The sequence below is a fragment of the Tigriopus californicus genome, chromosome 4 (genome assembly GCF_007210705.1).
Source record: "Tigriopus californicus strain San Diego chromosome 4, Tcal_SD_v2.1, whole genome shotgun sequence".
In the NCBI taxonomy this organism is placed as follows: Eukaryota; Metazoa; Arthropoda; class Copepoda; order Harpacticoida; family Harpacticidae; genus Tigriopus; species Tigriopus californicus.
In genome coordinates this window covers 4,099,635-4,123,551 of record NC_081443.1, presented here as the reverse complement: position 1 = coordinate 4,123,551, position 23,917 = coordinate 4,099,635, and the positions used below count along the sequence as shown (strand labels likewise).

General features: G+C 42.1%; 3 protein-coding genes across 4 annotated transcripts; all 3 read right to left on the bottom strand.

The window, feature by feature from the left end:
- Nucleotides 1–297: 297 nt before the first annotated feature.
- On the bottom strand, nt 298–8,527 carry LOC131879103 (uncharacterized). Of its 2 annotated transcripts, none has more exons than XM_059225314.1 (4): nt 8,246–8,527; nt 2,543–2,665; nt 1,696–1,875; nt 298–737 (listed from the first exon to the last, which is right to left on the bottom strand). In XM_059225314.1, the coding sequence occupies exons 1-4, from the start codon at nt 8,325–8,327 to the stop codon at nt 334–336; spliced, it is 789 nt and encodes a 262-aa protein (XP_059081297.1). In that variant the 5' UTR covers nt 8,328–8,527; the 3' UTR covers nt 298–333. The 2 variants fall into 2 exon arrangements, with proteins under 2 accessions (XP_059081297.1, XP_059081298.1); XM_059225315.1 differs by lacking the exon at nt 8,246–8,527 and adding an exon at nt 2,802–2,958.
- A 1,065-nt stretch (nt 8,528–9,592) lies between these two features.
- On the bottom strand, nt 9,593–14,667 carry LOC131879192 (regulator of nonsense transcripts 1-like). Its single transcript, XM_059225433.1, has 6 exons — nt 13,988–14,667; nt 12,493–13,875; nt 11,565–12,424; nt 10,953–11,259; nt 10,431–10,887; nt 9,593–10,366 (listed from the first exon to the last, which is right to left on the bottom strand). The coding sequence occupies exons 1-6, from the start codon at nt 14,189–14,191 to the stop codon at nt 10,125–10,127; spliced, it is 3,453 nt and encodes a 1,150-aa protein (XP_059081416.1). The 5' UTR covers nt 14,192–14,667; the 3' UTR covers nt 9,593–10,124.
- Nucleotides 14,668–20,304: 5,637 nt separating this feature from the next.
- On the bottom strand, nt 20,305–23,456 carry LOC131879677 (uncharacterized). Its single transcript, XM_059226049.1, has 2 exons — nt 22,347–23,456; nt 20,305–22,278 (listed from the first exon to the last, which is right to left on the bottom strand). Exons 1-2 carry the CDS (start codon nt 23,105–23,107, stop codon nt 22,053–22,055), a joined length of 987 nt encoding a protein of 328 aa, XP_059082032.1. The 5' UTR covers nt 23,108–23,456; the 3' UTR covers nt 20,305–22,052.
- Nucleotides 23,457–23,917: the final 461 nt, after the last annotated feature.

The following is a 23,917-nucleotide window of genomic DNA, read 5'->3' as shown; positions in this document are numbered from 1 at the left end:
GATGTTTCAATTTCATTCTTTTTTCATGAATCATTCAACCACCTCAGAATGACTTGGGTAGAAACGCATTTGAGATTCAACTAATAAACGATTCCTTTGCTGAGCTGGATAGCTTGTTTTTCTGTCAAAAACGATTTCCTGTGAGTTCTAGCTCCTCATTTTGCGATCTTGTTCAGCGTTTGCTAACCATTGTCTTGGTTGTGTTCTTTATAGTTTTCAAAGCAGAAATATTTATTGTGGTCAGTACCCTTTCAACAATTAGAGCATCATGGCAGGGTTAAGCAAGGAGGGTAAAAATCAAATAAAGTCAAATATATTAATAAGTCAAATAAGTTAGAAAATATTGGTTTCGGGGAAACTGGCGCGAGCATAGTCCAAGAGTTGTTCAGAATCCTCGCACACAAAAGGCTTAGTGTGATAGCAAGCAATGTCGTGCCATTTGATGCCATCGTCGTACACGTTGTTCAAAATGCCCATGCAAGCCTCAACGGATTGGTTGATATCGAATTCGGCGTTATCGGGCTGGGGAATGAGGACGGAGCCATTGATTTTGCTGTTGTGACCGGTGAAGGACCATGGTTGATAACTCCAACCGGGAGGAGCCTTGTCAGTGGGGGCCATTTTCACACCAGATCCAGACCAAAACCATCCGTTGATTCGAGTTGGCTGGAGATCCTCGCGGTCGCAGCCTTTGAAATTACACAAACGACCGGAGGTCCAAATGTAGGCAAGGTCACCTAAACAAAAAAAAAGCAATCAAATTTGAGAGGTTGTGATACCGAAGTTGAATGTGTACCGAAGTAACCTCTTTCTGACCAAGAAAATGTTGGATTGAACCAATCAAATCAGCTCAATTGTCATTATTCGAGGTTGCCGGCACTAATTGTGGGGCAGTTCTCCAGCCAGTTCCACGCCCATCGGATACCCTTAACACTTTGTTGTTTCATTTGAGGTTAGTTTTGCTGAAAGCCCCCGCTCACACCTGAATGTGCGTCATGGGTAAGCACCACAATGAGTAGTTTTATGTTTTGCTCTCCCTTTTCCCACATTCCATTAGCTTCGGAAACATTGGCTTTGAAACATGAAATTACGCAAGGTTTCAATAATTGGGCCAAGAAAATCCCTAACCCATGCAAGGTACCTTAATTCGTGTTTTTGTAACTGAAAGGTAAACCTTTAAGAGCTTGACAAAACACATGGTTTGGAGCATATACATCGTTTGAGATTTGTGTAAAACTTTTTTCATCATAATTCGTTTTGGACCGTTTGTCTTGTCTCGGGAAGAGGGAGAAAATCACACCACAATTAAATCTTTTTTTCGTTAGAGAAGATCCAAGGAGAGGATTGTGCGTCATGCCACTTTGTAGCCTTAGTAGCTTGGAAATGTCAAGATCAGCTAGCTTTGAGTTATCTCCCTTTTACGATGGCCTCATCATTATCATTTCAAAGTGTTTCCTCCATACCGAAGCCAGTCAACCATCAGACCGACCGACCAGAATGGTAGGTAGCATCATTACCGTGGCTGTTGCCTCTTAAACCAGGGCTCAACTATTTTACCACGACGACGATTTCATCTCACGGATCCTGATGGACCGACAACACTGAGATAATGGATGTATCTTTCAAGGACCCGGATGATTCGAATACATTTTTGAGGGAAAAAAAATCTCATTTCCTCGAACAAATTCCGCTTACTTTTGTTGATGTATTCGTTGACCATTTGGTCCTCGGAAGGAGATTCCAACGACACCAAGTCCATGCAGTATTCTCGGCAAATGTTTCGGGCATCCAACCAGTTGAGCTTCATGTCTTTGAATTCAGTCTCGTTGCCCGAGTAGAAGTAGTTATGGCCATCATGGGTGAAGTGGACTGGTCCTGTAACACAGGAAGAGGGAAAAAAGGAATCATCATCAGCACCATCATCATCATCATCATCATCATCATCATCATCATCTACTATTGTTCTGGGAATTCCGAACCTTGGCTAAAACTTGTATACTAGTCTGCCTCTCCACATACTACATTCACAGACACTAACGAATCGTGTGATTTGCTGAAGAAATATGCCTTCTTCGCCTACTGATCAAGGCACAAGTCAGGTTGAATACCTTTCCAAAACAGGTTCTTCCATTTGGCCCAGAGCCATACATTCTGTTGTTACGTCAAAACGTCAGAATTTAGTATATGGAGTGCTTTGTTCCATGAAAAACTCTTCACTAGCATCTTGTCCACCCTTTAAAAGGATAATATGCTTTATGCTCTCCCGCCCACGGCTTGGTCCTTGAAGCTTAAATTACAATATGTACTTTTATTTGGGAATCTGTAACTTCATGATAAAACCAAGAGCGGGATATGAGTTTGCTTCTCATTGGAACGGAGGCCTTGCTAACTCTCAGCCACCTCACTCTGTTTCTTTGAGTTAAATTGGTCCAAAACAGGGGGAATGCCAATTGAAATACTTCTGTGAAGAAGTTAAAATAGCACTTGGTTGAAAGCAAACACTGTGAGACACTTCAAAGTTCAAGAAACACCATTCACTCACTCTTGGCACATTTTTCAGCCACGGGTAATGACAAAAGCCGTCCACTGGTATCCTCGGTGGTGGCCTCTGGAGTGGGTGTGGTGACCTCCATGGACACTACCACTCCAATCACGCATAATGACACTAAAAAGATATGGAGTTGTAGAAGTTGTTGTTGGTGATGCTCTCTTTGATTTGTTGTTCACGCTTTAGAGAATTATCTCTTTGCATTTGCATATGAAGAGGGGTCTGAAAATTTTCTAAGTATTAGGAGCGTTACCAAAAGTTCCCAATCTTGCCATGATCTTCAATTGCTCCTGTATATTGCTCTAATTGTTCAACACTGACAGGGTTTATGTTTAAAACCAGTCGCTTAAATATAACGCGTGCTTGGCGATGCTCTTTCAAGGATAGCTAAGTCAACCCTCGTGTGCATGGATTTGCGACAGACGAGTGTTCGTACAGTACCACTTGAGGGTGCATGGTCCATTCAGTAGTCAAAAAGACGGCCCATGCTGTTGCCTTCTCCCAATCCATTGATATCGAAGACAATCCTACTCAGAGATCGTAGACGGACCGCCTCAGCAACCAAACGACAAGGTCAAGCGCAGGAAGCAGCCTAACCAGCGAGCACCTAACCAATCAACCCAGCAACCAAGCAACACGGACCTCCTCAAGCAACAATTGTTGATGAGGTTACACCATGCTTATCTAAGAGGACCATAATAAAAGAATAAGCACAAACGCACTTGTCGATTGTTATTGCGCAAAAGGGGGGGGCTTGAAAAAAGTGCCGTTAACTAGAATATTACCAATAATGGGTGCATATCATTCCATGTTCATGCATAAGAATATTTGCTCTTCCCTCATTTATTTTGCTAGCAAAAGTTTGTCCTAATTTAAGCGTAATCTTCCTATGGATGCAATACGAAAAGTGGTGCACGAATGTTTCAAAATAGTGCTACGATAAGCAATCAAAATATAATTGAACATTTGTGTGACTTGTTAAAGCAAAATAAATCACCCCATGTGAATAGTTGACTGAATAAGATGAGGCTTGCATTATGATTGAAGATCTCTGATATCAATCACAAATGAACGCTGGGCTTCTTCGACAAATCATGAAATTAACACACATGCCCGTCAACAATCCCGCCGTGATGCAATGGGGACGGTGAATTAGACGGTCTTCTCTTCGAGACATATGTACTTATCAGCAGATGATGATGGCAATAATGATGCCGATGATGATGGCAATAATGATGATAATGGTTGCATCGACATAGGCAATGAGCAAATACTCTTCCGGGATAACAATATGGTTTATGCAACCAACTACCCCTCCTTACCTCCCTCAAGGGAATAAATATGTGTTCATTTCACACTCAGAGCTTTGGTCGATCATCTGACCTGCCTTGGGCAGCACCACTCTGCAGTCCGTCTAACTGATCATCTCAACCGCAGTCGGCGATCTTTCAAAATAGCTAGTAGTGCTGACAGGCATGGCATCATCAACATGTATTCGTAGTAGGCTAATCAACATTGAACAATCGATTTTTTTAAGTAGTGCTTCAAGTAGGCAACAGTCCGTTGTTCCAGATGACGGGCAGAGGTGATCTGCCACAAAAGTTGACGATCGAACGGCGGCCAATTCACTGAGTGACCGTGGGTAACTTCTTCTTCCACATTTATTATCAAAGGTCTCGGCGTCACATTTCGGAAATGGAATCCTTCCTGGCAAATTTATTTTTTATTGACCATAATTATCTCGAACGGTCGAACTAAGTTGGCGTAAGGCTGAGATCCGACACTGAATTCGGGGTTTCTTGGCATTGGCTGTCGATCTTATTCTTTTCTTACATGGATTATAATGCTGGTTATACGCTGATAATGACAAAGTGTTGTACAATCGAGCATATTCGTATGCAAATACGGTAATCTGCATTATTTTACATTTGAAATTGAAGGCGATAAGAAAAAGCCTGTGATTAGATAGGGGGAAATTGCCTCGTCAATTGACGTCATTTGTACTTCTCACAAGTTGTCTCACGATACTACCTACCACAATGGCAACAATTGGCGAGATATCCCATGACCTTGCATATGAACACCAACAGATACAACAACAGAGGTTTATGTAGGAATTGGAATACCTTTAGTACCAGGAAAATTGTCCTCACATCCGTCAAAAACCAAGCCATATAATGCAACAGGCCTCAGAAAGAGGAAAACGATAAGAGCCACTGCATGAAGTTAATATTTCTTTCAAGTCGACATCGTTTTTTTTATCTGGCGGTAGGTAAATTATTCATAATCAGTCATTACTCGAGACTCTGAAAAAAACTTAACTAACCCAAAACTTCCATTGAGAAGTCAACGTATTAAGGAACAAACGTCATGATGTAAACCTGTAAATCTACCAATAGTGCAATGGCAAATCTTTCGCAATAAAGAATCACAAATATTCATTTCAAACATTTTGTCATCTTGGGAGATTATTAAATATTCAGGTGCTGTTTCCAAGTTTTCCCAAAGTTAACGATTTTAGTTTCAAATAGTCCTAAAAGTTGAAATTTTGTTATATTTTTTTGCCACAGAGCATCAATAGAGCATCTTGGCGTAATAGTTGCATTTTGATACAAGTAAAGTCATTTTTATTTACATTCTGTCTTGGTAAATTCAACCCTGTCTACAGTGCTATAATTTTTGTTGCAATCCTGATCTGAACTTCTAGATAAACTTTGACATTAGTTAGAATTGTTGTGTTTTTTGCCTTAGCATTGCATTTATCTAAATCTCTTTTTTAGCTAGATGTTTGTATATATCCTACTTAACGTCATAAAACGATTTCGGCTGAATTGAAAAACCAATCGATAAATGGAGATTGGCTGACCGATACTAATTTTTATGCCTGTCATTTGATTTGCTTGGAAAAAATAATGAAAATATTCAATAATTTTCTGAAATATTTTTTTTTTGTTTTGTTTGCGGACTTCCTTACCGCTACCGGGATTGGAATCCCAGCACTTCAAGACGAGAAGGTTATTCATTTTACTTGACTTTTATTTATATATATTATTTGATCGACCAACGAATTAGAATTGGCTGATCTGGCTAATCCTTGAATATAAGGTTGATCCGGAATTTTAGTCAGTCACAAACAGAGTCCACAGTCACAAGACAGTATTTGACCAGTTTTTTTTATTACTTTTTCAAATATTTTGCCTTTTTGGGAGTAAATGTTGTTTACATGTTTCACCTGTAACGCTGAAATATTATCGGAGTCTGTAGTCATCACTATTTGAAAGTGGTGGTCATTTTTCACAACTCATTTGTTTCGGAATCCATCAAATCCTGAGCATTTTGTTTCCTAAGTATGCCAATCAAACATGTTTTAAAGATTTTGCCATTGTCAAGTGTTCAGTTGGTTTGTCAGGTATTTCACATGAAGTTCAGATGTCTTTTACTTTTAAAATCAAATGTCAAATGGATATCAAACAATGATTCAATGTTATTCCTGAAAAATGAAATTGTGGTGCAGTAAGTCGCGTATGTTATGGCCAAATCGAGCTCTTGCGATCTTAACAATCATAGTCTCAATTTTGCTCAATCCTAAGCATCCCAGAACATGGCAATTATTATTCTGTTTACTCAAAGGGTAAAATTCTCAAGGTTGTCACAAAGCAAAGTTCTTGGCAATTCAGGCACCCTCTCGAAAGACGTTTTAACCATTGCCTCACACAATCCTTATAAATAAGTTAAAGTGGAGTGTTACTAAATTTGCCGCAATATGCTTTTCAAAATGTCATTTGGCCCAGGGGACTAACATCCGCTGACCACTTTCGCCAGTGTATTTTCATACCGGTGAACGTCCAAGCAACGGCATCAGGTATATAGCTTCACCTGAAGACAACGTCACTGACCAGGGGGTTGGAAGAAATGTAAATTTAGAAGAAAAAAATATCATAATCAGTATTGTTGAGCGCATGACATTGTGTAATATAGTGTTAATCTTTGTGTAAATTGTATAGAAAAAGTTACTTCGTTGGAAGTACTATTTGGCTTTGAAATTTAGTTCTGAAGCCTTGAAAGCAAGCGGTAAAGGAAGTTCGCAAAATAAAAAAAAATTAATTAGGAATTGAAAAATGACGTTATTGTTGGTCGAGTTCACTAAACACCAGTAGCTAATGATTCATGAACAACTTCAAAAAGGATAACAAGACTCAGAACATTGAAAGCCACGATATTAACGAATTCAGTTTTTGACAAGTAATATTAAAAAAATCACTAAAATCATTGTAACAAGCTTAGGCAGTTATGGCCACAGAGAGGTTTTTTTTAAAAATAATAATGTGCTTTTCAAGAGTAGATGAAATTTGAAACACATTTTCATGAATATCTTATCAGTCAATGTAGTTAGTAATGTCTATTAATTGATCCAATGTATTGATCGCAGTTCTTATTATAGTTTTCAATGAGGTACAGGTGTGTATTTGAGCAGCCGCAAACCTTGAAGAGACGTACAATCGTACAGACCCAGTCAGGACTGAAACGGAAAGCTAAAAAAAAATCTCTTAGCGGGCATGCACCTGCTTCGGAAATTGCCAAAACCGAAACATCATCTAGTGAGGCATTTAGATTTGCAGAAAACTTTCCTCTCCAGTCCTGACAGACTCCATGAGTGGACTAACAAATAACCCGATCCTCCTTTTGGCAATACCCCTTTAATGGTTTGAAGCTCATCCTTGTTGGCCAAAAGACCTTTTGGCCTTCAAGATTACACAAATCCCTTCGTCCATCGTAAAAGACACACAGGGAAAAAGTTATTGGAAGCTTATTTATTCCAATTTTGGTAAGAGAGTTAGTTACTGATGTTTTTTAAACCTTTGAAACTGCAGACAAATTGGTTATGAAACAATCGTACCATTCAAATGTCCAGCACATGATCGAATCAGTCCATACGTACGACTCCTAGTATGTGATTGCTGCACCTTACCATCTCACCAGGAAATAGCTTACGTCCATTTGTATGAAGTATGGCCACGTCTAAAATCTATTGTCGAAATGACTGATGAAGCAAATATATTATGGTAAAACAATGAAAAACTCGGCCAACGTTAACGTCATTTTTCAATTACTAATTTAGATTCATTGAACGGTTGGCATGTTAAATGTCTAACAATAGATACAATAATTTAGAGTATTTCCAAAACAAATTGGGCATTGTTATAAATTCTTTCTGCGGATGGAATAAGTTTTGTAAGGGGAGGCAAAATAGCGAAGTAATGTAATTCTTCGAGTAAGCTGATTGTGTTTAGGACAAACTTAATGTGTCTCTTGTCGCCACCCGAAATAACGAAATAAAGAATTAGCTCAATTCATTGAAATACTGCCCGCCTGCCTGCCTGCCTGCCTGCCTGCCACAATCAGTCCGTAGTTTTGGCTTCTCAATCTGCAATCTAAATCATCAGCAGACATTTTGTGTGATGCGTGTATGTAAATTGTTCCCTCCGTCGCCGAAGCATACGTGCAGTACTCGAGTACAAGTCGCCAGAGTACGATCCTAGATTCTGGCAGAGCGTTTGAGTAAACATCAAAGCGAGATGAAGGAAACAAATGTATGCACAGCATATTGGCGCCAATTCTCTTGGCCACTCTTCTAGGAAGAGTTTATTGACGGAGCTCATTCAAGCTATTCATGTTGAAGTTTGGGAAGTGACTGACCTCTCGAGCCACTTACTGGCAGTCTGACTGGATGGGTAGGGCGGTAGTAGTGTTTAAACCGGATACTGCGTCCGTCATTCATGGCAAAGGAATCGTGGGAACCCTTACGTAGTTGGTATAGATGGCCAGAGGGGCTGAAATTATTACAAAAGCTCACTAATCAAGCGCGGAAAATGACACCAAAATCTTCTGTGCTGTTTTGTGTATGATGCTCTTTGTGTTTTGGGCTTTGAATAGAACGTTTTGCGTCAGGTGTGGGTACCACCATGTGTAGATTCCCACCCTTATTGGCTCATCGCTTACAAAGAGGCAATATGACTTCAAGAGTTTGTTGGTGCTTATATTCCAGAAAATTCCCCATGTGGCAAATAGACCAATGCAAGAATATGATTATTGAAATTGGTGGGAGCCTTCTTTCCAAACATTTGTTGATCTTGCTAACCGAAGGATTTTCAGTCATTGGCAACACGTAAGACAAATGTTAGATTATAATGGCATCATCGTGGACAGGAACAGCAACAACAACTTGCTTAGATCAAGAATGACGCACATTCTTTTCGACTAATCCTGATTGATTATACAAACAGCTCATCAAACAAGGATAAAGAGATCAATTTGTTCCATTTGATTCAGAATTTACCACGGCAGAGTTAGATGGCTTGAACACGATTTGCAGTTTCAACACTCCAAACTCGCGGGATAATCATGGTTAGCTGTTTAAGGTACACTATTAAAAAGACCAAAGGGCAACGACCAGATCAGGTTTAAGAGAGACATTCCAATGATTTAGATACATGTATACGAGCACATAAGGGCATGCAAATTCAATGGACACAAGAATGCATGGACTTAGGATCATGCTTGATTTAGCTTTCTGCCTTAAGAACCGATGAAGAATATCCCCAGCGAGTCAAATCGTCCGAAGCCATTGGCATTGTAGATAATATTATTCCTAACGGGGCATTTCTCGAGCGACCAATTTGGTATTGTTGAAATGCTCCTCATAGTTTTGCAACTCTGTGAACCGCAACCTCAATGACTTTATCCTTTTTATGATAATATTGGTCGTTATTCAGTCTTTGTCAAAGCCAGCTGCAGCAACTACAGCAACAGTTAATTGTTGCTCATAACCGCAACAATGTACCTTTTTGGTAGTGTGTGATTGTCATTCCACTTTAAACGGTGAATCAGGTTTTTTTACGCTTACCCTCGTGAGAATACAATCAAGATGTACCAACGCACGTATCTCGTTCAACGACTCTTTTTGGTTTAGAACAACTCATCAACCCTAAGAAGATGCCGTAATGTCTATAATATTATCATGGCCAATGACAGAAACACGTTGCATCGGTTGAGACCAAATTTATGGGTTAAAGAAACACAAATCAACACGGTGCACTGGTTTGTAATGATGGTGATACATGTATGCAAGAGTACTGTACGGTTCACTTTAGTAGGACAGTGTACGAGTAATGGAATGGTCTAAATCGACCATCGCCAAACCGGATGATCTTGGAATGGCAAATCCAGGTTTGAAATGGTCCCGATGAAGAACCATTCTCAAGAGAATCATTGAATAGCAATGGCAGGAGCAGAAGCACCCGGGAGCAGTCCCAAATATGTTCCTGCTCTGCTGTAGAGGAAAAAGGATCCTAAAATAGCATGTCTCAATTGTTGGAACCGATCTTCTATGTTCAGACAGCCCTTCGATACCGTCGTCAACTTCTTCCGACTCTGTCTTTGGAAGCTCCATTCGGAATTTCTAGCCGACAAGACCAGACTCTCCAATGACGGCGAGAGTACAGGATTTCCTCATGAACCTTTCCTTCTCGTCGTTATCTTTTCTTCTTCTGTGTCGTCTTGTTCATGTTTGTTTTCATCAATTTTGGGAGTGAAATCTTGGTCCCTGGTACATGGAATCTTGTGAAAGAAATCCATCCATGGTAGAGCGGTTCCTCCCCACATCCTGGGACATTTCGTTTTGAGAGAAATCGGATCCAAACTCGTTCTGTGACATTGCCAAAGACAAATTATTGCTTTGGGTCAGTGTGTTGTTCTGGGTTCTATCGCCCTCTTGCGATAACATGCTCGATTGCGTGTTACTTGCTCCTCCATGTCCACCTGGAATAGAGATCAAAACAATGACAGGGATGTGTAACGAAATAATGCAAAATATTCAACTCACGGTAATGATTGGTCCTAGGATCAGATTTGTTGAAGAATCGCGGTGGAATGTGTGACATGTTGACAAACATGCCCACAGGAATAGGCATGTTACCAAGAGTGGCTTGCATTTTTCCAAAATCATCCTGAATGGTGTTCATATTGTCATGTCCCACATATTGACCACGATGGAAGTTGCTTGAGCTATTTTGAGGGCCATTTCTACCCAAGTTCAGGTGATGGTTGCTATTGGCTCTACTTCCTCCTCCTGGATGGGATGACGCTTGGAACGGAGTGGCTAAAGCCTCCTTAGCATTAAAGGTCGAGGTGTTCATGAAATGGGTCCCTGGGTTGAATGCGTTGTTGAGGCGCTTCGGTTTTGGGAATTGAATAGGAGATACTTTCATGTTGTTGATGGGACCTTCCACTAGGATTCCATTGTCTTTGTAATGTTGCAATAAGTGGTTCCATAACAATTGCTGGGGAAAGAAATCCTTCTTCATCATCATGTGACAAATGAACAATGCTAATCGACTATTCGTACCTTGGCCAGAACTTTCGGGTTCCCAACAACAATAGCCGCATATTTGGCCCGAGTTAAAGCCACGTTCAGTCTTCGTGGATCTGCGAGAAAGCCAATGCCTTGATAATCATTGGATCGGACACAGGATATAATGATGATATCCTTCTCTCGGCCTTGGAACGCATCTACGCTCGCAATTTCGATGCTCTGATATATTTTCGAGTGAAGCGGACCTTGATATTGCATGAATTGCACCAAGTACGCTCTTTGCCCTTCATAAGGCGTGATTATTCCAATTTGGTCCGATTTTATGCCCGCTTTAATGAAGCTGAAATAGAGAAGCGCACTTTCATAGATTTTAGTATAAATAGGAAACACCTAGAAGGCTATGATAAAAAAAAAAACAATTCGAGGAAAACGCTTCACCAATCATATTTAATTGGTGATATGGCCAAACATAGCAATTCGATAACAGGAAAAAACACCTCTTCTTATGAACAGCTTCGTCTACTGAACATACCCAATACTCATTGACAATCAGATCAATCTCCTTAATCAAACTGGTCAACAATCATTTAATAGTGCCAGCAAAGGAGTAGAAGTAGAAGTAAACAATTATCTCAAAAGCCTTACTTTGTGGTTAACTTCTCGACATTTGATGCTTCAGTCCGGTTAAGATAAGACGTTCCCGATCCCGCAATCTCTTCTTGACCAGTAGAGGCATAAAAGAACGTCGGTTTTTCCGGCTGAGGCCAAGGGAAATCGATGTTTAACCGACGATCTTCGCCACTCACACCATTTTGGAGTGTACCATCGTAAAAGAAGTTGGATGGGAAGGCAGATAACTCGGGGTGCATTCGATACTGAACTTCCAATCTCAAGGGACGAATTCCTAGCACGACAAGCCGCTCAAACAAGGATTGGCTCAGTCCTCCCTTGGCAGCTTTCTTGCACATCACCACGGGGCCGAGTTGGCAATGATCGCCGACTAGGATGAGTTGCTTAGCTCCTAGAACGACAGGAACCATGCACTCGGGTTCGGTGGCTTGCATGCTCTCATCGATGAGGATAGAGGAAAATCTCATTCGCGTCAGGCGAGGATCTCCCGCACCAATGCAAGTGCAACTAACAACATCGGCCACATCCAAAAGATCTTTCTCGGCTTGTTTGCGCAGAGCTCGAAAGCGTTTCTCGTCACTTGACGACAACTCTCCTGTTTCGTCCTTCAACTGTTGAAGTTTTCTTAGTTCCGAGAATCCCTCCAGATTCTTGATCTGGTTGTGGAGCGCCAAGTGTCCCACTGGAGAGTCGATGGCCTCCCTCGACTTGGCACATACTCGCACCACTTTTAGGCCAGTTTGATCCAGCTTTTGAGTGAGTTGGTCAACGGCCGTGTTAGACGGTGCACACACCAACACGGGTCCCCCGCTTTGCTTAACCAATTGGAACACGATCGTGGCCGAGGTGACGGTCTTGCCCGTGCCTGGGGGCCCCTGAGAAACGAGGGGAAACAAACGAACGTCAGATGGCAATCAAACCTAGTATAAGTGTAATTTCATACCTGAATGAGGGAAAGTGGTCGTTGAAGGGCGTGCTTGACGGCAAATACTTGGGATCGGTTCAATTCGGGCAAATTCGTGGCCGAGAAGTGGCGAGGTAATTGGGAACGAAACACCACATCCTCGACATCATGACCCAAAAGCTTATGGTAGATATACGTGGACACGGACGAGTCGTCCACAGCGAATTTCTTCAAGGCATTCTGCATTCGGTCGAAACTCGTAGCTTTCCATACGAAATCGATGACAAAGTTGTTTGTGCAATCGGATGGGATGCCTGCATTACTTTTCATTTCAATGCCCACTTCATCGCCGAAATTATCGGGAACTTTGATGACATGACCTACGCCGGACCAGGGCCGTTGACGATCGCCTAAATAGCGCAATCGCAATTCATCGCCGGGCATGAGTTTCAAGTCGGTGTCGTTCTTCGGCAAATTGAAGTAAGCAATGCGCTTTTTGTTTAAGCCCTGATCCCAACGCACGTCGATGTTCTCTTGGGTTTGGGATTCTTTCCACTTTTTGTCATAATCCGCCTCCAACTTGACCAATGGGCCAAAAATGTTTTGATACTGATAACCGTCTTCGTAACGGAGCAAGACTTGCGCGGGCTCATCATCGCGGCCAGGGGCCTCTAGGTCGACAAAATCGGCTTCCACATTATCTTTCCACATGTCCTCGAGCTTGTTCATTTGGGTGGCGCTGATTTGGCGAGCCCGGAGTTGCTCGGCATCGGACGGCACTTTGACCAACCAGGACAGAAAGGAGCGGTCGTGGATGAGCGGACGCCATTGGTCTTGCTCCCAGTTCATGTCCTTGAGCGCATTTTGCGAGGAACACGGATGGCGACACAACAAGATGACGACCGAATCGGCTTTGGCCGGAATGAAGCCCAACACAAACACGTTGCGGGTGCCACACGAGTAGCACTCGAGAATGGTCTCACCCAAAGGCCCGTCTTTGTGTAAGATGACCTCCTTGTGCTTGGCTCGCACCAGATGGTTGACAATATGCGAACCGGAAGTATTGCCCCGCCCATTGCAAAACCACTTTTGGCAAATGGCGCACAAAACGACGCTGGCCGGGTCGTGGATGCCGCAATATTTGCAAGCGGTGGCTGGCACTTCCCCTTCCACCAAGGCCAAACCGGTTTCTTGAGACGGACCCATCGTAGCCGCTCCAAGAGCGGGGCTCATGACTTCCGCAGTGGCCCCCGTCGGCCCCATCGGCCTCGTCGGCCCCGTCTGGGTTGGCGTCCGTCCACGCGCCTCCCGTCGTAGCTCCGCCTCGTCTTCATCTTCAAATTGGAGTTCGTGCGTGGTTTCGGACAAGAGGAGATTGGAGCCGCCGTTGGCCAAAAAGGCGCCGCCCACCCCGGCAACACTCTGGGCCCAGCAACAAAACAAAAATCAGGATTAATCAAAGATCCACACACCGGCCAGGCCACCAAAGCCACCAAAGCCACTAAAGATAAAGAACAGAAACGCCTGAGTTTACCTGAGATTGGGATTGGGACAAGGCGTGGGCTCCAAACCCGCCCAAGTCGAAATCCGACCGTCCTAGACCCGTGGGCATCGTGCCCGTGTTGTGGCTTTGACTCTGCGAGGGCAGCGTAAACTGGAAGGCGAAATCATCGCCTTGCGTGTCGCCCAAGGCCAATTCCTGGTCCTCAGGATCCAGAAACGTCAGCGACGATTCCATTTTCCTGCCTCCGACGGGTCTGACGGGTCTGACGGGTCTGACGGGTCTGACGGGTCAGTCAGCGTCACTTTCCGGGGCACGGGTTAATCAAGCCCTAATCCTGGGCGGTGATTTAGACGGCGGAGGAGTTCAGGGCTCTCGAGTCTGTCCAATAAGAGTAGGAAGATGGGGGAAAGGGGGTGTGGGTGATTGATGGAGGATGATCCTGAGGTTTGTGGTCCGCCTCGTTTCGTGAGGGAGAGGATGGCACTGGGTGAATGGGTGCCGCCCTCGTCTCGGATGGCGTCTTCAATCCTCCGCTGACCTGCTAGTCCTTCAATCGTGCGCAGAGTTGGCCCATGACAGATGCCAATGTGTTGTGGACCCGGGCTAGTATCACTAGCTTCACTCACAGCCTCGGATTCCGGAGAGATAATCGAGTGTTCCAAATTCACAATCGCGCAGAACGTTCAGGCTGACTGATGACCAGTTGGGATAGCGTGAGTTAGTCGGAAGCTCAGAGCCCGTAAGTGGCTGAGGTGCCGGTTCCAGCCTATTCCATCGGTCAAGATTGGAGTTGCGGGCCAAATGGTCTCATGTTTGACCCGGCAACTCGTGTCCCGAGGAGGCCGTTAAGGTCGGGTCTAACATGAACGCCATGAGTTTCCGCCACCCTGAATTAGATCTTCGGAAGGTGAGTCGACAACAAGGTCCTAAAATATAGGTATGGGCACCTCAGAAAGTAAACAAACCCAGGAGGGGGAGGGAGACGTCATAGCAGTTAGAAGAAAGGGAGAGAGTGCAGAAACATCGCTCAAAAACGAGTTTGTTCAACTAAGAACCCCCATTGGGCGTGGTTAATCCAATGGTGGGTAGGAGGGAAATATTGCCTTTCACCCGTGAGGTAACCATACTCACCATTCCTCCTTTTTATGATATAGATGCTAATGGTTACACCCAACAAAGGGTACACTAACATGCTTTAAGAGTGGTATCCATAATATTGTTCACTATTATTAGAATAAATCATGACTTGCTTTAATCGCTTTCAATATTATTAAGACAAAGATTACAGATTTTAATAAAATTCTGTTTTGTTTCTGCTCAATTTTGTATGTAGAGGCTTTTGAAATGTTAAAATGAAAACTAGAATCATTACATTTTATAGATACACCTCTTGAGGACCCTTTGTTGCAATTCAATTGAATTTTAAGGATTATTACATCCACCATTGTCCTTACATTCGATTGTATTTCCATAGCATGCAGAAATATAAACACATATCCCAATAAACCCTGTCAGGTTATTGAGAATACATGTTTATCAATTTCATGTTTTTTATATACAATTTATCATAAACAATCTCGTCGGTGGAAAACATTCCATCTATATTAAGCCTCATTTGGGAAAAAGTAAGATGTTATCTTGGATTATTTAAACTGAATGAGTATTTGCTTAAGTTTTGCACGCTAAAATACATCTAATAAGATGGCTTTTGAAACATTGCTCAAAGTAAGTGTTAGAGCATTGAAATAGTATATCAGAAATCTTATAATATTTTTCAATGCTAAATTAAAGATTTAATAATAAGGATAATAAGGATAATAATCCAAGACCTAAGGAAATGAAATGTAGAAAAGCTCCATTACTCTTTGATATGGTAATATACGGAATATAGAAAAAACTATTTTTGCTTGAAATTTCAAAGTAATACAATTTGAAGTTTCGCCTTATATCCTATTCACTTTTTTTCATAACTACTGCAAGTTAATACAAACCAGAATAACACGTTAGTTTCTTTTTTGACAATTACAACATAAATCATTGCTTTGGTCAGAATGATTTGTAAAGATGAATGTCACATTTGCCTCATTTTCAGAGTTTTAAAAGTGTTTTGAAAGACGTTATAATAGGTTGATACATAACAATTTAAGGAGATCACTAGAATATAACATTGTTTGATTACAATTTGGAAAAAGTACATTTAGATGAATTTATAAACGAAATTGATTTTTATAAAACTTGATCAAACTATACAAATAAAAGTAATATAGCTAAGTTAACAAGACAAATAAAGTTAAATATTCATGAATCCATGACTTTTACAATGTTTGTAAGATATGATAGTTGTTTGATTTATAACCCGTTAAAACTACATTGATGAAAAGTTGGAAAAATCATCTTTTGATAAATTCGTAAACAATGCTGTTTGTCATTAAACTAGATTTAAATTTATGAATATAAACAATAATATTAAATTCATTACATTAATAACATCAAATCTTCATCAAACCATGGTTTGATCCAACATTGGAGTCAACAAGTAAACAATAAGTAGACAGTTCTTTTCTTTTTTCATGACTTTGTTTCAATTTTCTGTAACTTTTTCACTAATATCTATGACAATTAAACAACTCATTGTGACAGAAAACATAAATTACATGTCCAATATTCCAAACAGCCTCATCCAACACCTATCTTAAGGTGGCACTTCAAATTATATGAATCTGGTTCTTCTGCACAATATTTAGCTTAATTGTTCATGGGTGCCATTATGTTTTTCCGAGATATTTTGCTAAATTAAAATATATAACCCAAATCCCCTCATTTCACAGCCTATCCCCACAGTATTATGTCCAGTGACGTCATTCACTTGGCAGCTAGAGCCTTCCAAGTGCGCAACCGTTGGTCTACAAAGAGTGAGTCGGCCTACGTAAACATGAATCCCAGGTTGAGACACAGTCAACTAAAATAATAACATGAGTTTATGGGACCAGGGTCAGTGGCTAAACCACGTGGGACCTCTCTTTGGGATGAAATATTAACGACAAGTTTCATATCAACTGTTAATGCTGACAACGAAATGAAGGATTCAATAAGCGTTGATCCAGTAGCAAGATTTAAGTCAGAGTTGGACAAGTTTTTGACTAAAATTCCGGATCAACCTTATATTCAAGGATTAGCCAAATCAGCCAACTCCAATTCGTTGGTCGATCAAATAACATATATAAATAAAAGTCAAGTAAAATAAATAATCTTCTCGTCTTGAACTGCTGGGATTCCAATCCCGGTAGCGGTAAGGAAGTCCGCACAAAAAAAAACGATTCAATGTACATGACATTGCAAAGCAACGTCCAGCAACGACACGTAGTCCGAGGCTCTCACCAAAGACGAAAGGCGAAGCTGTCAAATCGTATCATATTTGATGAAATAATTTTTGTTCATTGTTCAAAGCCACTCAAAAACACAATGTGTACGACAGAGTATGGGCATAAAAGAAGATATAGGGAAAAAAAGAGAAACAAAAGTTACGGTCAAACAGGGTGAACTTGTAGCTGCGCTAAGGGCCGTCTGCAACTGGGATTGTGCAAAGGATATCAGTGATGTCAATGAAGTCCACGGCTTCATCGTCAACAACATCACCAACGCCCTGAACATTGTCGCCCCCAAGAAAACCATCAAGGTCAGGAGGGATGCAAACCTCTACTTGAGCCAGGACATGCTCGATATGATGGTGGTGAAAGACAATGCTCCCCCAACAGGTACAAGGCCTTAAGGAACCTGGTTACGTCTATGGTCAGAAGTGACCAGATGCGCGGGAACTTGACCATTCTCCCGGCATTGCAGAGCAACCCCAAAGTACTCTTGGGGCTCACCAATGCCGCCATTGGCAAGAATCGCCCCACCCTCCCCACGTCTCTCAAGACCGTCAAAGGGGATACGGTTGGCAATTTTGAGGCCGCGTCCAAGATGAATGAGTATTGCGGCCACAAGATAATTGACCTGCGGGCAAGGCTGTAAGACGGTCCACCTACACCACTGTCTTCATGGCCAGATATATTGGCCAATTTCGAGTTCGAGCTCCCAGGTGCTGGACAGATTGCGGAGATCATTGGGGACCTTGGCAGCATGGAGGCGCTCAGCGTCGCCGGGATCCCAGTCTCCTTCCTCAAGAAGGGAGTCGAGGTGCTGGCCGGACCAGTCTCCCATCTTGTCCAGAGAAGCCTAGTGTCTGGACACGTCCCATCCGGTTTCAAGGAGGGTATAATCGGCCCAGTCTACAAGGACGGCTTTTGTACAGGCCTGTCTGCAGCCTGCCGGCTATGAGCAAGGTGCTCAAGACCGTTGTCCAGGACAGCCCCTCCACCCACCTGGCGCAGACAGACACCCTGCCGAACACACAGTTCGTATTTCGCCCAAGCAGATCTTGCACCACAACATTGGGAGCCGCACATGCAGGCTGGATGACCACCAGGTCCAAGGGCAAGTTATGGGATTTGGCCTGTCTGCTGCCTTTGACACGGTGGACAAGGTCAAGCTGCTGCCCAAGCTTGAGGCCGTTGGCCTCCAGGGCAATGCATTGTCCTGGTTTGAATCATACATGTTTGGAGATTTCCAGACAGTTGATTGGAATGGCGACCGCATTGACTTGTCCGTTATTATTTGAAATAGACTTCAGCCAATGCCGTTATTTGAAAGTGCTTGGTGGTTTTATGTTCATGGGGTTTGTTTGATAAATAAGCTTATTCAATATTTCCAGTTTTGTACAATTGTTTGTGACCTATGAATTGTGCAGGCTTACGTCAAGGGTACCAATTTCTCATCAAAATAGTGAAAATACAAATTTCGGTCCAAACAAAATCACTCAAAATAAGCCTAAAATGCATAAAAAATGTGAAAACGAACCAAAAATGCAAGTGATGCAGATAAAGGTTCAGCATGCCAAAGGATGCAATTAAGGGCCCAGGATGCAAATCAATGTTATTTGCGTAAGTTTGAGAACACTAGTGATAACAAGGAGTTAAAGTTTGCCAAGGCCATAGATCAAGTTATGCCAGTTGAAGCAGGAATCAAAAGGGTCCTTACTAGAGCGAATTCGGTTTACCAGCCCCTATTCGAAGTCTGTGAAGAAATTTCCCCTGTCGCCGGAAAACTTCATCCTATCAAATATTGCAACAGTCCTTCCCAACTATTTTCACATATCTTGGAGAAGCGAAATATGAAGCAATCCGATGTCCTCGGTTTGTCAGTTGATGAAGGAAAGAACTTTCTCAAAGTCGGTGCGTGTCTTGTATGCAGGGACCCATATCAAGAGTCTGGATGATTCAAGACCTCAGGTGTCAAAAGAGCCTTAATTTTGGCTATTTCATCCTTGAAGGAGTGCCACGATCACGTCAAACTCATCTTGTCTAAGCTTGATTTAAAAGTTCCCGAAGACATAGAGGACATTTCTTCACAGGATTTAAAATGCTATAACACTGCCTGCGGGCTTGGTAACCACAAAAGCACTTACCCGGCCTTGCATTTATTGCTTATGGGTTAACGGTCAGCGGAAAGACACCAAGTTTGAGGATCGCCCTTTGGGGAATCTTTCGGATCAACATGAAAGGTTCTACATTGAACCAAATGCAAAGCCTAAGAACTTCTATTCTGTACAGAGGGAGAGACAAATTTTTCACCACAAGCCACCTGAAACACCGATTCTTCATTGTTGCGCACTCCCTTGGCTACATATTTGATTGAGAATTATCAACCTATGGCAAACTTACTCTTTTGCCCCCGAGGCTAAGGTTTGGTCAAAGCAAGTCCATACTCATTCGGAAAGTTATCATGGAAATTCCTTTGAGGGTAACAAATGTCAAAAGCTCCTTCGAAATCTTGAAGAAGATCCTGGGTCAAGCCCAAAAAATCGAGATTGGCCAAGCATTCGTGGACGTCCTAGAACCATTTGATTGGCTAAATTCGAGCTTATCAAAGGGAAATATTGAGATTAAAAACTTCAAAGATTGTGCGCAATGGTTCAGAGAAGCTTGGAAAAAATTGAAAATGTCTCTGATTCCAAAATTGCATTTAATTTTGGATCATTTGCGCGAGTTTGTCGCGTTGAGAGTAGGCAGACACATGAACCTCTATGCAGAGCCAGGGACCCTAAAGAGAGGAAACGACACGGCTTTCCTCTGACCGCCAAGTTAGGCCATTGTGTCGAGTTAACCATGGAAACGTCCCGGGTTTCTCGCTCTCCAAGCTAGGCCATTGAACTAACCCATATGCATAAGGTAGCCTGTGTCATCAAGAAAAACAAGTTTGACTCAGTCCAATCAAAGGATCTGGTGTGCAGTTGAATAAATGATCACTTAAAGAGAAAGATTCGTGTGGTATATTTTTAGGTTTGGGCTCAAAATGCTCATTCATGGGTATAAGTAATATTAGTTGCTAGACAGCTTCTTGATTTTTCGTTCGGCTGGTGAAGTTTGAGGACGACTGCCCCGTTTTCTATTCTCGTGAACATTGTCATTGATATCGGAGGCAAAGTTTTTACCAGTGAAATGAAATGTCATCTCAGCAATGCTCTTTACAAACGACAAAAAAGAATGTTCCTCGGCACAAAATTGGTTCAGAATTTCGTGCATCCGAGTTGAGGCATAAAGTCTTCTTTCAAAACACAGCACAAAAACCGTCAATGGATCCGTACAATCCATGAGAACCTTCTTAACCGTTTCAGTGTTGAAGATTTCATTGCGTAACTTGATTACAAAGAGGGTGGTTAGAAATACCAATTCTGAAGGGCAGATTAGTCCACCTCGATTTAATAATTGCAAGAACGACGCAACTGAACGATCCTTCAACACCTTATCTTCAATTTCAAATTCATCCCTTTCGCTGTCTATTAAAAGTTCTTTGCAATGATCACATTTGTTTAGTCTCTGCAAACTTCGCGCTATGTATCCAGAGCAATGATAGACAACACTTTTGATTTCAGTTAGCGATGAGAGATCATGAGCGGCATCACAATCGGGTTCATCCAAAAGTGACATAAGCTTGGTACATTGTCTATTGGCTTCTTCCATAGTAGATTTGTTGCGATCAGAACACAGTTTCCTCAAGTCTTGTACACTCAAGTTGTCAAAACGGATGGGAGAGCAGATTCTCAATTTCTTCTCGCTTTCCAAGAACTGTTTTAAAGAGACGAAGAAATTGGCGCCAGATAATTGCCGATATATGCCAAATCGCCGTTCAATTGGATCCCCGTTTATCTTTCCCAAGAGGATGAAATCCAAGTCGGTTGTGTTGAAAATGTAATTGGAGAGTTCTATTAGGCCTCTGACGGTGAAGCGCAATGTGAAGAAAGTTTCTGATGACAATTTCTTCTTTGTTTTCATTTTCATACAATCTTCAATCCACTGCAAGAAATCACGGAGAAATTCAAGTTGGCTTTGATCATCCCTGTACACGGCTTTTCGGCTTCCATCACGCTTTCGGCTCTCAAAGTGGGAGCTTTACACATTAATACAGTTGAAGAAGCGACGAACAATATTAACAAAAGCTGATGACATGGCCCATTCCAATTGTCCCTTGGCCAGAGAGAAGTGTTTCAAAGCTGCCTCAGTCGATTCATGGAAGAATTTGACAGCCAAGTTGACATTGGTTCGTTCAATTGGTAATGGGAAAAGAACTTTATGGCTTAGCTTTGGTGCATAACGATTTGGAGCCCCAAGTTCACTTTTGTATAGTTCACAGAAATGGGACGTCTTCGGGTTAACACATCGGTCTTGAAAAGCTGGGCACTCGAATTCTCCCTTGTTCAGGAGGTTTGTATAAAGTCCTTTAATGATGTGAATTGTATCAAAGAAGGGAAATATTTTGTCATTTGGCGCTTCAGCAAATGGATTCCTAACAAAGCTTGAATTCTCGCCACAGTTTAACCCATCGGTGAAAAACTTTTTATTTGATGAATGTCCGTCAGAAATTGATGCAACGATGCGAAATCCAATGGCTGTCACTGCCTCAACAACTTTCCACCACCACTGGCCGATGATTTTGTGGTTGATTTTCGACAGAGGAACCATACACACAATGTCTCGATAAGACGAAGCAACTCCAGTCAACATAAAGCACAAAACGGTCTTAGATGTGCATGTTCTTCATAATAGCCATAGAAATGGCCGTTTGAATATTCACAGCGTCTAGAACTGTAAACTTCGTCGAATATGACGCTGAGAATTTTCTCACGTTCATTCAAGGATGAAAGTCTGCTCTTCAAGTATTCGACAGTTGATGGCGAGATTCCAGTCTCAACCGAAAGGTTCTGTCCAAATCGCTGGAGGTGTCTGCAAAAGAGGATTTGCAATTGGTTCACTTGGAATAAAGCCATTTTGTCAGCTTTGCTTAACCTTACCTTACTGAAGGAAGGCACACACTTTGGTCAACGGTAGACAAAAGCTTGTACAGGGCAGGGCTGGTATTTTGCCATAATAAGGCAGCAGCGAGCAAGGTTGGCGAGTATCGTCTTTGATTTGGACTTTTGAACGAAAGTTTGAGTTGTTCTGTTGAAAAATTGAAACTACCCTGAGATACGACGAGATCGTCTTGAGTTTCCACGAACTTGCAAATATCCTCAACTCTATGCTCCACGCTCAAGAGCTTACTTTTTTTGGTTGCAGCATAACCTGCTAGGAAAGCCAGGATATTTGGGACATCATCAACGTAATGGATTTTTCCGTCTGCAGAGATATGATTGACATCATTTCTGGAAACCTTGGCTTCATGACAGAACAATGCAAACGAAAGGTCCGGTTGAATTTGAAAGCTAGATTCGATTCGAGGTCCATTATTATGATCAAATACCACGGAGATGAAGAGAAGATAATCTTCATGGGTAAGAAGGTTGAACTTAGCGGGCATTTTTTCTGCTGAAATTTGAGTGACTAGAAAATTGAAGTCTTGAACCTTTCTTTGCTCCAGATAGCCTTTAACCAACTCATCATGGCGTTCTTGTTCCTTTCGAAACCTCTGAGTCATGGAAACTTTAGTATATCTTGAACTTGGTAAATTTGCACGCATGGAGACTGGACGGTTTGTAAATACGGATGGCACTGCGGTTGGTTTTAATCGGCGATTCTTCAATGCCAACGAGTTATTGACTGCCTTCTTTTTCATCCGCCACTTATCCTGGTCAATCCTCTCTGTTTGAAAATCGTCATCTTTGAAATTTTTTGAGCATACTTTGGAATGAGCACTTGGAGCCTAGTTCTGTCTTGACACCGCACGAATCCACTTGAGCCGGACAGCCTCAAACTTTGGGAACGAGTGAAAACTAACTAAGGGACCTTCGGGAGGCTCGGGGTCTTTGGCGTCATTCATCAAAGGTAGGGATGATGATGATCCAATCAGAGAGGATGAGCATCCGACCGTCTTAGAACTATAACCGCTGCGGCAACCATAGGCACAACACTTGATCACCATGATGCCAATCGATCGATTGATGGATTCATTCACCTGGAGAAGCGATTGACTGAACCTCGTGGTCTGGTTCTTCGTGTGAGCTGCATCCACTAAGTTTGTTTAGGATTTTCGGCCTAACTTGGCGGGAAAGGTTGGGTGATAGCAAAAATCTGGCGTTTCCTTGCTATAGTGTCCCTGGCAGGGCAGGCTCATGAATCCCTTCATTACGAATTTGAACAAACGTGGAAGAAGTATCAAGTCAAAGATTTGGGAAACCCACTTTACAAAAAGCGCCTTTTGAAAGGAGCTTTTGATCTTATGGATGCTCATGGAGGATAAATCCTGTCCGTGATTCGACAAATCCATGAAATTAACGAATTACAAAACATTTGATCGATACAAGTTATTTGATTGAATATTCTTACCAAGCAGAAACACGGTGAAGGAGAATCGGGTTGTTCAGGGAGCCCAAACGAGCTTTTATAGTATGACAAAATGGTGTTCAGTTAAGTACTTAAGATTAAT